Raw genomic sequence first — 15778 nt, 5'->3', positions numbered from 1 at the left:
GCTCTAACTCTAAGAAGGGGAGATGACTGCTATAACTCTAAGAAGGTTAGATTACCGCTCTAACTCTAAGAAGGGGAGATGACCGCTCTAACTTTAAAAAGGGGAGATGACCACGTACTTTGTCAGTCAGTGTGCGACAGATAAAGAGTTAAAATATCATGATCACGTCATCACTAGTTGACTTAAAACAGTTTTGGCCCACAATATACATCTATAGTGTTTGGGTCGATGCACATCGGACGAGTGGTAAAGCGCTTGGCTTCTGAACCGAAGGTCCCGGGTTCGAATTCTGTCGAAGACTGGGTTTTTTTAATTTCGGGATCTTTAGGGCGCTTCTGAGTCCACACATCTCTAATGGGTATGTGGCATCAGTTGAGGAAAAGTAAATTTGGTTGGTCGTTGTGCCGGCCACATGACATTCTCGTTAACACACAGCCACAGAAACCGATGACCTTTACATCATCTGCCTTTTAGATCGCAAGGTTTGATAGGGGAGTTCTACTTTTTTTTATCTTAATGTGTTGTTCAAAGTTTAATGTCAAACGCCCCTTAATTGTCCAGCTTCAAATGTGCCAGGTAAACTTGGCAATGTTTGTTCACATATAAACTCACCTTACTGCCAGATTGTTCGCGATCGTTGGGTGAGCTTCTACTAAACTTTTCAGCTCTTCAAATGAGATTTTCCCGTCTTTGTCTTTATCGGCTGCTGAGATCAGTGCATCCGTTAAAGCCTGGGGAAGATATTCAGATCTTTTTTTTTTCTTCAAGATTTACCCCGGGCTCTAGCTAAGAGCCTCATTTCCACACAGGAGCTTAGTACAGAGAGCACCTCACACGTGAAAGTAGCTTGTTGAAGCGATGGGCGATAGTAAGAACGTTCAAAGGAACAAGCAAAGAAAAATATACCAAGCAAAATATAACAAGCAAAATATAACAACAAGCAAAATGTATTAAGCAAAATATATTAAGCAAAATATAAAAGATTTAAAAAAACACTCAAAGTATATCTAGGGAGAAGAACGCTCCGCGTACAAGTATATCTCTCTATAACGTAGAAGTTATTTTTGCTTTAATTGAAAGGAAATATTTATACGAGATTCGTTGGTTTGTATATTAAATGCAGTAAGCATATACGTGATTTCTCCTTTTTGTAAAATCATATACTCTCAGTATAGAAATAAAGACCTTTGAAATATAGACATTTGAAATATGGACCTTTAAAATATAGACCTTTGAAATACAGACCTTTGGCTGTTAATAACTTTTCTACATTTTATCTAACTTCTGATGTTAGCCATTTTCTAATTTTAACATTTCTCAAAAGCTGACGCACTGACCTGTATGTTGTCCTCGCTCATCTGTAATTTACTTTCTATGACGCAAGACTTCAACACCTGATTGATCTCACTTTTACCTATTTTACCTGTGCCTGAGAAAGAATAAACATCGAGACAATACAACAATGTTAAACATGTCTTTTATAATTTAAGCGCAACTTTCCTTCTGACACCAAATTCTCGAGCTTATGAGACCCAGGCCTTCGGCACTTGCATAGAAAGCCATGACATGTTGGTGCAAGGCTTGAACATAAGACCATGGGAGTGAGAGCGTTGGTAGCCAGGCTAATGTTAGGCTGGTCAAAGACATCTGACATAGCTACATACATGCAGAGTATCTAAGTTACACATGTAAAAACAACAACAATATGTCAATGCAACTATAATAAAAAATATATTACAAAAATGAATGACATTGCATGATATTGATGATATTTTATGAAAGTATGTATGTTCGGTTTATTGTTTATAAGTAGAGAGCATGAAGAGACAGAATAAAGAGACAGAATAAAGAGACAGAATACCACGAATAAAGAGACAGAATAAAGAGACAGAATAAAGAGACAGAATAAAGAGACAGAATAAAGAGTCAGAGTAATGGGTCAGTTCAAAGAGATAGTCTAGTCTTGATGTTCAATACAGTGACTCTTACCTCGTATATTGTAAATAGTAAACAAAAAACGAATCTTTTCCGTTTGATTTCCAAACACCAAGGACCGTAACTGAGTGATCACATATTGCAGGTTGACCTCCCCATCGTGATCTACATCGAATAGTTGAAAACATCGATCCACGAAGAAAGACTTGATGAAAAAAAAAGTGAAATAAATTTGTTTCCTAAAAAAACATGATGGGCATAAATCCAACAATATACTAAGAAACAACCTTCAGTTTATATCTGCTTGAGACTCTGACACGCAGAACATTCTTAGTCTCTAGACTAGTATAAATATTAAAAGTTTGAAAAAAAAGTCGAAGGTCTGTAAGATAACATTGTTCGTATCTTTCGTTAGAGACCATCTTAGAAGTACGAGAGTCTTCAGATATTGGGGGCCTAAGCTTAACCCTAACCAAAAATATCTTGGTTTCATGGTATTTGGTATATTTATCATGGGGAAGGCTTCTAAAACATTGAATAGCAAGTCCTGGTTTATGAGAACAGTTTCTGAAGAAATTCCCCAGATGAATAGGGCACAGTAGAATGTGTGGCAGAGGTCCCGCATATTTAGGACTAATCGTCAATTACGGTGACTAAACAATCTCCCTATCGCCCCCTTCCAAAAGTGGGGTTTGTTAAAGTTGACCCTCTCACCGCCCCCAATGACCCCATTAACAAAAAATATACTGACCTCTTTGACTTGCATAGCTTCTTGAAACTGTGCCAAAGTTAAAGTCTCTGTCCCTGCAGCTTTAGCCGCTAGCCTGGTCTCCACGGTAGTCAGCCATGCTTCCTCTGGACTCCTGGAATAGCATGAGACAAATAAGAAAAAAAAAGTAAATATTGAAGGGAGATGAAATACAATAACATGTAGTGAAAAGTAAAGAATGGAACTCAAAGTCTTAACTAATAATTTACACACATTTAGTAATCGCCCCCCATTAGAATCCCCCAATGGGGGTTGTAGTTTTGTCATTTGTATAAGATATTTCACGACAACAACAACAAAACAGCTATCTTTGAAGTTCTCATAGATAGTCGACAAGTACAATACATGATTCATTTGTAAAGAAGAACAATAGATACTCTCACTCCACCAAGCCTACTTCTGTATAGAGCTTTAAGAATTTCCATTAGCTACTTCTAAAATATGTTGAACCAACGCCAATGCTAAAGTCCCTTTCCCGATGTTAAATATTGGAGCGTAAGACAGGTCTTGACTCTCAGAACTAGCGAAAAAGAAAGGAATTCTAATCCACAAAAAGAAAACAGAAGTCATAAGGATCAACAACTGACAAGAGAACCCAATCATGCTGCAGGGAGAGAATCTCATCGATACGGACCACTTCACATATCTGAGAGGTAGAGTTAGTAAAGACGGAGGAACTAATGACGATATACAGCGTCAGATGAATAAAGTTAGGTTTGCCTTTTCCCCTCTTCAAGCAAGCTCTAATGTACTATCTCTACATAACAAGATACGAACCAATAATACAAACGTGAAGTCTGTCCTTCTATACGGTTCAGAGACATGGAGCGTCACTAAAACAAATATGGAAAAAACTCCAGGCCATAGTTAACAGATGCCTACACATGGAGGCGGCCTTAGGGGGTGGCGATAGGGAAACTGTCTCAGGCCTCGCGTCTTAGGGGGCCTCGCGATAGAGATAATCTTGTGTCACCGTCATCCCATCGTACAAATACTCATGTCCCTGACTGGACACTTGCACAGGGCCCCGCGCAATGCTAAAGCCGCCTCCGCCTACTCCAGGTTGTAGGAATGATGTGGCCGGAAACGATAACTCCTGTCAATTTGTGGGAGGGAACTAGACAAAAACCCATAGCCCAAGATATTACAAAGCGAAAGTGGAGCTGGATATTAAAACCAGCTACCAATGTTGCAAGGCATCTGCAAGGAAAGAGGAAAGTGGGCAGGCCCAAGCAAACCTGGAAGAGGTCAGTTATCAACGAAGCTGATGATTCTGGAATGACAGGGAGCAGTTCGGTGGAGAGGTGTGGCTGGGGCCCTATGCTTTCCTGGGGGTTCGCATGACTAAGTCAAGAAAGGTCTACAATAGATCTACAACAGCTATAGGAAACGAGTAAGCATGTGATAATACTGGGTTTAGAGTAACATTCGACCGTCCAAGATGAAATAATAAGCAAAATCTAAAAAAAAATCCTTTTTTAAAATCAAAGCTTATGTAAGGGGAAGAGCTCCGCACGGACAACTGTTTCTCTCATTGCTGTAAAAGTTTTTTCCCCTTATTTGATATCAAACAGAGTATTAATTACCAATGTGACTAATCGGTAGTTTTTTTTTTTAAATGATTCATCTTTTGTTAGGTACAATTAATAATTCTTTAAAATTTCAGCTTGATCCGAGAATGGATGTGGGAGAAATAATTATATAATTGAACCAAGCCCTACATATTTAACCTTAGCTGCGAACACTGAAGGATTAATTTCAAACAAAAGAATCAGTTATCAGTTGTTAATTGACAAATTGGTTAATTTCTTTTTTTTTTTAATCGATGTCTTGTCTATGGCAATGAATATAGTGCAGAGTTTTAACGTCATCCTAGAAAGGGTGTGGGATAGTATTGTGTGTAAAAGCTTGTACCACACAGACAGACAAAGTTGCTATACACTTTGTACAGAGGGTATGGTTTCAGCTTAAGTATCGTAGAGGAGTCTGAAGCTTTTAGGCTGAGCGTTCTCAATACGATATGATCCTATCAGTTGTATGGACGAGTTGGAAAAGAGGTATCTTTGTGAATGTTACCACGATCGCTTTTTAAATACATAGATAAGAGGTGAACGACCTGGATTCGAACTCCAGAACTCTAGCCTCCTTAATCCAACACACGTAACAATTATGTATTGCTTGTTTCAAACTTAAAAGCAAAATATTAAGGGAAATGATTCATCTATAGCACGACATCAGTCAAGTACAATATTTTTCCATTGTTCAATAGCAACCAAAATAATTATTTACCAATAGTTTAAATCACACAACACTAACACTAACTGGTTAATTTTAAAAAAATTGATTCTTGTGTTGTCAGGTAAAAAAGAATAGTTGTGCAAAATTTAAGCTTAAGCCGAGATTGGGTGTCGAAAAAATAACGTCTTCAAACCTTTCAGGCAGACAGACAAACAGAAAGATTATGGATGGCTGCCTGGTCGTGCGGTTTGCGCTCTAGACTGACATTCATATCTATCAATGGTCCCGGGTTCAAACCCTGCCTTCTCCCATCCCCCGTCATCCTGCGGAAGGTTTGGGCTATGGAAGTAAATTATCTTCAACTCTGAAGGAACATCCAAAACTTGATTAAGTTGGTAAAAGCTTTGTAAAAAACAACTGAATTTTATCATATTAGTATAGAGGCATAAAGTTCACAGACCATAATTGAAACTTAGAAATACACTTATATAATAAAGGTAAAATCAATGCTTTTGTTACAGCAATATGGAATATTCGCAATTAATTAATTGACAATTATCAGGTTAAAGAGTATTTAAACTAGGTCTAAATGCGTAGGTTGGAGTCACATCACTTAAATCGAATGTTCTTCCTTATGAGTTTAATACGAATAGTTTATAAAAGGCAGTCAGGTGTAAACATTCCTGTTATAGCCATCCTGTATACTAAATTTGTTCAAAAGTAGCTCACTCACGAATATTGATGACTACAATATGGGGCGGATGGGTGTCAAAATCCGCCCGTAAATCGCATATCATATTTTGGGCATCCGATTCTAGGTCCACCTGTCCTCAAAGTCATTATGCTAAGTTTGATAATGTATCGCTAACTGTACACATGCATAATGTGAACAGGGTACACTAAATCCATATACGAAATGTAGGCCTTTTATAAGCTGTGCTAGACGACCCCAGGATGCCTGAGTGCAGGGACGTGCCTTTATTGTGAGTTATCATTGATAATCAGTTACATATCATTTTATCTCAAGTTGATTTTGTCTATGTTGGTATAAAAGTTGTATTTATATTTTTCCAAGCTTTATAAGTTAAAATATAATACGCCTGCAGGGATTTAGTTTTCTACCAGCAGTTTGGTGCTACAATTCAACGGCCGTCAACAACAACAACTACAACACACACACACACAGCCACACACACACGCACATTGCTAACTCGTTTAAGAACCTTAAACCGAAACTCCATTCCCCCCTTGAAGCACGCGAAAGGCTTAAGACCAGCACAAGTGCCAGCTTGCAATCACTGGCATAAAGGTGAACATCTGAGATCAAGTGACTTCTAAAAAGAGACAGCTTAAGACCTTTACAAAGACAGCGGCACATCTATTAGCGACTGCCCGTCGAAAAATGAACTTGAACAGACCCCCACACCAAGGAGACAACTGAATGGTCTGTGTCAGAAGGGACAAAATGTGTTGGTCACTTCTATGTGTACGTAGCCACGTAACTCTTGCTTAATTTTTTAACTTCAAATCAATCCTTTGCTAATACCCCAACTTCAAAAAGAACTACATTGTCTGCGCCAGAAGCGACAAATTATGTAGGTCCCCTCTGGGTTTGCGTAGCCACTTAACTATTCCCTTATTCTTTAACCTCAAAATCAAGTCGTTGCTAATGCCCCCATTTCAATGAGACAACTGCATTGTCTGCGCTAGAAGAGACAAAATATTTAGGTCACATCTGGGTCAACATAGTCAATTAACCCTTTCTTTATTATTTAATTCGAAATCAAGCCTTTGTAGCTGTGAAGAATAAAGAAATAATGTCTACAAAGATGACATAGACTAAAATAGACTTACAGAAGTGCCTTTCTTCTCACAGTTTTAGAAGTACTTCCTGTTTTAGAGTTTCTGGATGAGCTTTGACCCCTTGAAGTTAGACTGGGCAGCGTGTCATACACGACAGCCGTCTCCGAAGGGTCGGTCAGCAAGGAGAAGATGCTGTCCCTTCTAGAAGAGGACTGCGATCTATCTGGAAGGGGTGGAGGCTGCTCGTCCGTCAGCTCAGTGGTGCTGTTGTCACTGGAGACAGAGGCGGATCTCTTCTTGTTGGTCTTCTTTTTTACCCCCGTCTCGTGCTTTGTTTTCCTGGGCGCCGTGGCGTAGGTTGCGTACGTTCCAACCCTGGTGGAAGACTCCTCTGCCTCGCTTGGGATTTTGGGATAGAGGCCATTCTGTACTTTCTTTTGTCTGGGCAGGATCGGCGGTAGTGGGGCATCAGTGGATGAAGGTTCTTCAGGCCCCCTTTCTAAGGCATGCTGCTTGGACGATGCGAGCTGCTTCTCTTCTTCTTCTGTGGCATTCTCATAAATGACGTCACCTAGTCCAAGGGAGGTTCTGCTTACAGGCTTCTCAGTTGGGTCAAGGTCTTTCTTACTGATTGAGGTCAATATGGGCTTTTCCATCATTCTATCAGTGCATATACCCCTTTAAAGTCCATAAAAGTGTTTAAAATGTAAAAGAATCTTATAGTTTATATGAAACGCAATCTAGTAAAGATAGAAAATCCAAAATCTGTTTTTAAACATGGCGTTCTGTATCTGATTGTAATGAGACATCAGTGAAGCATCACGTAGAGGTCCAAGATGGAAACATCACGTAATCATTTTCTGACTCCACTCCTGGATGTGTCAGCATCAACTGCAATGCAAAAGAAAAAGTCACTTTACAATTTTATCACTAATAAAAGATATACATTTTGTGTAACAGCATGCTGCTCAGAAAATTTTAAATTGGCATTCTCTAAGATGTCAACAGAACGTTCCAAATAGCATCCTGCTCACAAAACATCCAATTAGGTATTCTATAAATTGTACAGCAAGCTGCGAATGCGACAAAAAATGCAATGATGTTAACTGGGTAGTGGCCCCTAGTGAATACACCGACAGTATGAATACCAGTCACGTTCATTTATGTTCATTTATGGATTTTGGTTTAGTAAAGGATTTGTACAAAGTTTATATCGTCTCACTCTGTCTGCCTGTTTGGTCAAAAGTTTGTACACGTTTATTTCTTTTTCATGTGGAAATTTCGCTCAATTATTTGTAACACATGACAACAATAACAAACATCATAATTGCCATAATTATTATAGTTCCGAATTGAAAAAACGAAAAACATAAAAAATAGTTTTAAAAACCCAAGCTCATATTAAGTGTCATTGTAGCAATTAGTTTGTATCAGTCCTGTAATTAAATTTGTAATAGATCTAGACTAACAATAATACATCTGTGCGATTGGAAATATTTTTACCCATTTTTTTTTATTTAGCGCTATTTCATGCTTTCAACTTTCACAATAGCCTATCACGTGTCTGGACCAACTGGGAAAGGGGTGGACGGGATGAAAGAAAGGAGAGTCTGTGTAAATACACAATATAAACGTTTTTCTACTTGCATTCAAACTCAGGGCTCAAGCCTCCTCAAGGGGACTAACTCAGCTTATACCACCACATCAGTCAAGTACAGTGTCTTTCTCATGTTCGAGATACCAAAAATAATAATTAATTACCAATAGTTAATTAACTAATAGTTGTTTTTAATTGATTCTTGTGTTGTGTTAGACACCTTATTTATAGTTTAGTTATTTAGCGACCCACCATAGAAGACGCATATTGAACGGAACTAGTGACGTTTGGGATATGTTGGGTTAGAGACCGGAAAATCAGTTAGCGATATAATCCTCCAGGGTAACGACTTGTTTAGTGACAGAGACGTTTACTGTGGCCTTTTCTTAGAATAAATACATGTTACATTGTTCTTCAGCGTTGACTACACCTACATCTCTTTACTAGTTAAAAACGATGTGTTTGTTTTGTCTGGATTGTTGATCAACTACACGGAATACACCCGAACAATAACACCCAAACGCTTGCAGAGTAATTGGTTGAAATTCAACAGTCATCCATAGTTGACCTCAAGACAGCCTGAACAAGCAACATCACAGTTGTTAGGGAAAATAAATAATTGTGCAAAATTTTAGCTTGATCCGAGTTTGGGTGTCGGTGTGTACAAACATTTTACCAGACAGACAGACAGAGTGAATTGATATAAGCTTTGTAAAAAATGTGATGTTTAAATCAATTTGTAGAGCCAAGACGGTGAGACTCATAGCTTCTCCTTTCATCCCGATGTTTATAGTATTTTTTTCCACAGAAACGCCGGCGAGCGAGTCCCTCAAAGACGATTTTCAATTAGCGAATGCATTCGCAAAGACACTAATGACATGAAATTCTGGTGAAGTGGCGTGCAGACGTAAGTGAACACCCAGTTTAATGACCTATTGATGCTGAGGGAATCGTGTTAGGACGCTCATTAAAATGACACGACACCAAACATTGAAATAGAAAATGAAAGAGAAGACGTAGGATCGAGCTATAGATTCGCAACTTGTTGCTTTCAAGTCTTTAGCTCAAAGTAACTCCTCAATTTATTACCCTTTACCCCCCCCCCCTTCCACATGACTTGTTCACCTTTGAGTGGAGGCTTTTAAAGGATCTTTTTGTTATATATGTATATTTTTAGCGACCACCGAAAGGGGAAAAGACGCTATTAGTTTTGTGTGGCCTGTCTGTCCGTCTGTCCCGTTTAGATCTCAGAAACTAGAAGAGAAATTGAAAATCAGACATCATGATATTTTAGATCATTCAAATTTCTGATGCAACGGCTACTTTTTTCTTTTCTGAATGAGATAAATATAATTTTTTAAATCAATTATGCAAGTAGTTTTTTCATAAAAATACACCATTTTTACAACTATTCACTATTAATAGTAACAAATACTAGAGTTTTTTTCCAGTAAGGAACTAGACCATTACAATTTTCTAAACATATTTATACAAATGGTTTTAGATTTTTTTTTTTAAATTATTTTTTTTACTAATCGTTTTGCTAAGTTATTTAAGTTCTGTCATACAAATCACTACATTTACAAATCTATTTACTATGCAAATAAGTTGGACATAATTTAAAACAACAATTAATACGTAGTTTTTTATATTATCGCGTGAACTGCAGGCTGGCCAGATTGTCATAAAACACAAAACTAAATGAATTTTTTTTTCAACGGAAATTTCCTAAACCCCAAGGCTTGAATAACAAATCAATTTGATACGCATTATAAGACATCAGTTAGGCCAGGTTCACATCTAACTTCACATTCATTTTCACCTTTCCCTTGGTCTACTGGACCTTTGGGGCACCACACAGGATCTGTTAACCTTCTTTCTCCATTCTTCTCTGTCATTTGCCTTTGATAGAATTTCATTATGATATTCTTTCTGAAAAGATGAAACCGGCCTTTTTACCTGCCTGGGTGGACCACTTCTGATATAATTTAATACCGATATTCTTCTGAAAATATCGAAACCTGCCTTTTTCCTGACTGGGTGGACCACTTCAAAGGGGGGGGGGGCAATTTTGAGTTTTTGCTTCCACAAAACCTTGTTTTTATTGAGTTCAAGGTCAGGTCACAGAACTGTTTAATCTTAACATCAGTCAGCCAAGCATACATTTTATATCCTCTTTCACAAATAAGATTCTCCTAGCTGGTCAGTTGCAAATCTACTCTCTAAACTGAACAAACAACAATATGCTCTCTACAACACACTAGCTACGGCAGCGGTTCTCAACCTTTTTTGTTCGGCGACCCCCTAATACGATTCTCCACTATGCGGCGACCCCCAACCGTAAAATTAATTTCGTTCATAGGCAAATGTACATTTCATTTTGCTAATATTATATAATCGTCATCAAAATGTAGTTGGACTTCCATGATGTATGTTCATATCAACTGAACATTGCAAAAGCTTTATGCAATTAATAGTTTTTATTGTAAAAATAAATTTGTGCTTAAATAAAAAAAAAAAACTTTATGACTTTCAATGACTTTCATTCATCTACTTTTCTAGTGCATATTTATTATGTTAATGCAAACTTAAGAGACAATTTAAAAACTAGGGCTAGGCAAGGAAAACGTACATTTGTTAATACAATGAACTGCATTGCAGTAAAAAGATTGTTGCGACAGTATTTGCAAACACGCCAACGTCAGTACGAAGGTTGAGCTTGGTTATGTTTCCCCGGGTGAGGAATTCTCCGGGCAGTAAGATAAAACGAATGTAACCTTCAGCACCAAGTCTCTTTCTGAATTAAGTCTTAAGGATATGTTGTTGGTAATAGCAGAAAGCGCAAAAAAAAATTTAAAAATCTCAGAACGGGATATGACTGTAAACACCTGATATAGAATTGTGTAAATGACATTGAAAGAATATACTTTTTAGCTGCAGCTCTATTGTGGCAGTGTCTTCGTTGCTAATATTGGCCATGAATCATACAATGAGTTTCGATGACTTTTGGTGACTCATTCTGTACCAAATGTTGAAATCCGGACAGTCATCCTAGCATACTTGGAGCAACATCTGTGCAGTTACAAAAATATCTTTCAAAAAATGAACCGACTTTGTCCATTAAATAACGTTCTATATAAGTTGTTTCCAAATGTAAACTCGTCTTTAAAATCAAGTAAACCAGTAATTGAACATTGGCAACGTCTGTGAATTCATCAAGTTGGATGCTAAATATTGAAAGTGGAGAAGAAATCATTTTCTGAATTACATGATCAATGATATTAGTAGACATATCAACTATTTTACTGTGAACAGTCTTATTAGATAAGAAAACTGCACTCAATTTATTAACGCATTCGGCTTAAATCATCACTCGAACAATGTATTTGACCTCTAGCAATATTCACTTCTTGACAATGGTGTGAGATTTCAAAGCTCTGTCAATTCTGAGAGCCACCAAATAAGACGTTTCAACGGCCAATGTGTTTTGATTGTGGTCTTTGCCACCCGAGATGGGTCTGAATCTCTTGCCTTCACCAACTTTTAAACCTAAACTACTGAATGTAGTTATTAACACGTTACAGTTTGGGGCTTCATACATTCGCCAGATAGAACTTCATTACATCCGAGTTTTCCAGTTCCTGCTTGAACTTTTGAAGTAAAACCTAATCGCAAAAAGCGTCATTACATTATCTCCTCTTACATCGAGCTCCTTGTTCCTGGGATGTTTTGTAATGAATATAAGGCGATGGCGTAATACTGGTTATTATTGCTCCACATAGCGCTAGGCCCTTTGAAATCCCACATTGAGGTTAAGCAGCGCTTTTGATTGATAGTAATTTCAAAATATTTATGGTGCGACATGATTTACAAATGAAAATTATATCATAAAAGATATACAGGTAATTACCAATAGAAAAATATGTCTACCTTCATACATTAATGTTACGCTCCCTAAGGGTGCCTTCTGTATCCTCTGTCAGTGTTCTCAATTGATATGTCTTCCCCTTTTTTCTGTTTGATTAAATTTACTTTTCAGATCATTTTATGATTTTGTGGTAGAGTACACCTGTCTGCGTAATGTCCCTTGATTTTATTTATTAAAATGTAAATGTATACCATCTATGGTACAAATGTTTTTTTATCGTTACAAATTAGGAACGAAATACTAAACTTCCGATAAAAAATTCAGAAAGGTTTTAAAGTATTTGATTAATGATAAAACAGGAAGCTAGGCTAGTATAATTCAACTAACACATTGACATGAAAATAAAAAAAAATAGGACAACAAAAGTGAACAAACGTTAACCATCCTTTCTTAATAAGTATTTTTGAAAAGAAATTACTAAAGATATTTAGATATAGAAAGTTTAGGTGCCCTTTCAGACCTTGGGATCTAAAGGGCAGATGATGTAAAAATCATCTGTTTCTGTGGTCCACGGTTAACGAGGGTGTCACATGGCCAGCACACCAATTTCCCAGCTAATATCAGAGATGGGTGGACTCAGAGGCACATTGAAAATCCCGAAATAAAAAAATTCCAGTCTTTACCAGGATTCGAGGCCGGAGGTCAAGCGCCTTATGTCACATATAAGTCCTAATCTATTAGATTATATCTCTTTGAGATCTCCTTAGATATTCAGAACGTGAACGTACCGTTTGTAATAGAGAATGATAGAAAATGTACAAACTCTTTGATCTTGCTGTAGTCTAAACTACATTAAAACAGATGAGTAGAAAATAAAGTTTAAAGACTCTTTATAATCCTTGATTATTATGGCCTCCTTTAGTCGTGAAGTGACTATGTAGCCCAGGGGTTCTCAACCTGAGGGTCGCGACCCCTTTGGGGGTCGATTGACGATTTGCCAGGGGTCGCCAAAGACCATCGAAAAAATGAATTGTTTTTGTCTATTCTTATATTGCTGTGTGTATTTGCCGAGGATAAGAGGTTGAGAACCGCTGATGTAACCTCTAATGGGCATGAGTTGAATGCCTGGGCATAACCTGAGGTCAGAACGATGGTGACCGAAGGGATGAGATCGTAGCTTATAATGAGAACAAAATGCTGCTAAATACTTATTTTAAATCTTATTCAATTATTGGTAAATACATGATTGAATCGAGTTATCGATTTTTTCCAGATTTGGTCATGCACCTATGTGATTATTTCCCGAAGAACTATTTAGTTATGTCCTGGGAATGCTACTGTGAAATGTGTAGTCTACAAAAGTTTGTAATGTAATCAAAGAGCAATTAAAATTGTTACAGTTTTGAAGTTTCGAACGGTTGTAAGCTTTTGTCATGAATGAGGAATGAAAATATTTATTTTATTTATTCCTTTTATGTCCAAATAGTTTGCTAGTTCTAAAAGGTTGAGGGCCTATCACAATGAGCGTTTAAGAATAGGTCACAAACTGCCTGAATATCTGTAATAAACTCCAAATGTTCACGGAATAAGCTATTAACATAAATAGTATTATACATAAAATAGCCATACCCTGAAAATAGAATACTGCATATAATATTTTTATGATTGGTTTTGAAATATATAAGGAATCGCTCAGCATTGTATAAATTATAGGCCTATTATTGTGATATATAACTGTATGTGAAATCATTTATCATTATTTTATTAAAATATATTTTTGTAAGACTTTTTTTTTTTTGAAGATAGATGCTGATATGCTGTTAAAGTATATAAATTTTATGATGAAGTAAATCTATAAAAATACAAACACACATATACACATATATACATGTGGTACTACTGTCTTGTGTCCCATGTCAATGTTTTGAATAATTGAATTAAAGCGAATTAAAAAGCGGAAAAAGTCCTAGGATGAAATGAAAATTAACAAATTAAGTTCGTTACCTGAGTCTTTGCCTGGAGTGAAGGACCAACACACTGTGTGAGGGTCAGTGTCAATGTGATGGAGTCAGCTGCTTCATCCCTCCGTCGTTCAGCACCCCCCGCCCCCTCCCACGTCTGTCCCTGGCTCCTCTGAAGTACGTGTGGGGACGGGGGGGGCAGAGGTGGGTGAGAGGGGGAGAAATGTAGACACTTCTTTTAATATTTTATATGATAGGTAAATACACACAGAGAAAGAAGGGCCTAGTGAGAAAGAAAGAGAGAGTGAAGAGAGAGAGAGAGAGAGAGAAAGAGGGAGAGAGAGAAAAAAAGAGAAAGAAAGAGAAAGAGAAAGAAAGAACAAAATTGAGTGATAGAGAGAGAGAGAAAGAAATATATATATATAGAGAGAGATAGAAAAGAGAGAGAGAACGAGAGAGAGAGAGAACAAAAGAGAGAGAGAAAGAGAGAGAAAGAGAGAGAGAGAAAGAGAGAGAGAAAGAGAGAAAGAGAGAAAGAAAAGAGAAAGAGAGAGAGAGAGAAAGAGAGGAAAAGAGAGAAAGAATGAGAGAAAGAGAGAGAGAGAGAAAGAAAGACATAGTGAGACAGGGAGATATTGTGAGAAAAAGAGTGACAGTAAGAGATTAAGAGAAAGAGAAGAACATTCGAGTGTATGAAAAAGCTGGAAAAAGAGAGAGACAGTGAGGAGACAGAAGAGAGAAAAGAGAAAAGAGACAAGGAGAAGAGAGAAAAGCGAAAAAAGAGTAAGGTCAGAAAAAAGAGAGCGTAAGAGTAGAGAAAGAAGAGAGAGAGCGAGAGAGATAAAACAAAAGAGAGTGATAAGAAAGGAGAAGAGAATAGGAACAGAGACAATTTGTGTGTGTGAGAGAGAGAGAGAGAGAGAAGAAAGGGAAAAATTCTATTAGTAAACTCTAGCTATTTATTTTCAAAACCGCCAAACAGACTGGTCACGTGGTCTCCATCACGCCATATTATTCTCTCTGAAGGGTGTCCAAATCAAGAGCTTAAGCTAAAAAAAATGTCATTAATTTTTTTTCAAAACAATATTTTATTTAAAGTTATATGATGGATGTATTGTCTTGTTAAAATATGTTTTAAAAATGTTGCCTTGTTTTCTTCTATCTTTCTCTTTTGCTATCAATATTTGTACATCAAGTTTACATCAACTCACTCTGATGCTGAAATTTTGCACAATTATTTCTTTAACCTGACAAAAATAAGAATCAATTAAAAAAAAAGGTTAATTAACTATTGGTAATTAGCTATTTTGATTGGTATCTCTAACAAGGTAAAAACATTCTACTTGACTGGTGTGGCAATATAAGTTGAATTAGCCCCCCTCCCCCTTTTTAAAATTTGTAGGCTGCTGCTTTATATATACATTATATTTTCATAAGCGATTCACTGGTTTAGTGGCTAGCGAGTTCGAATTCAGGTCGTTCCCCTATTTTTATGAATGCATCTAAAAAGCGATCATCCAAATACACCTTTCTGTTTTACCTTACCCCTTTGCAACTGGTCCAGACAAGTGAAAGGATCATAGCGTACCGAGAAAGATAATAGCATG

General features: G+C 37.1%; 1 protein-coding gene across 1 annotated transcript in view; it reads right to left on the bottom strand.

Moving 5' to 3' along the window:
* The window catches only part of LOC106069823 (NADPH oxidase 5-like), a 39002-nt gene extending 24676 nt beyond the window's left edge, over nt 1-14326 (bottom strand). Inside the window, exons 1-6 of the mRNA XM_056017610.1 lie at nt 14215-14326; nt 6797-7636; nt 2687-2798; nt 1990-2140; nt 1338-1429; nt 613-731 (exon numbers count right to left, since the gene is read on the bottom strand). Of these exons, the coding sequence (XP_055873585.1) occupies nt 613-731; nt 1338-1429; nt 1990-2140; nt 2687-2798; nt 6797-7404 (1082 nt within the window). The 5' untranslated portion in view covers nt 7405-7636; nt 14215-14326. The remainder of the gene's footprint in view (nt 1-612; nt 732-1337; nt 1430-1989; nt 2141-2686; nt 2799-6796; nt 7637-14214) is intronic.
* Nucleotides 14327-15778: the final 1452 nt, after the last annotated feature.

Source organism: Biomphalaria glabrata, chromosome 18 (assembly GCF_947242115.1).
Source record: "Biomphalaria glabrata chromosome 18, xgBioGlab47.1, whole genome shotgun sequence".
Classification (NCBI taxonomy): Eukaryota; Metazoa; Mollusca; class Gastropoda; family Planorbidae; genus Biomphalaria; species Biomphalaria glabrata.
The sequence above is the reverse complement of the archived record's forward strand: the minus strand, read 5'-3'. Positions and strand labels throughout refer to the sequence as shown.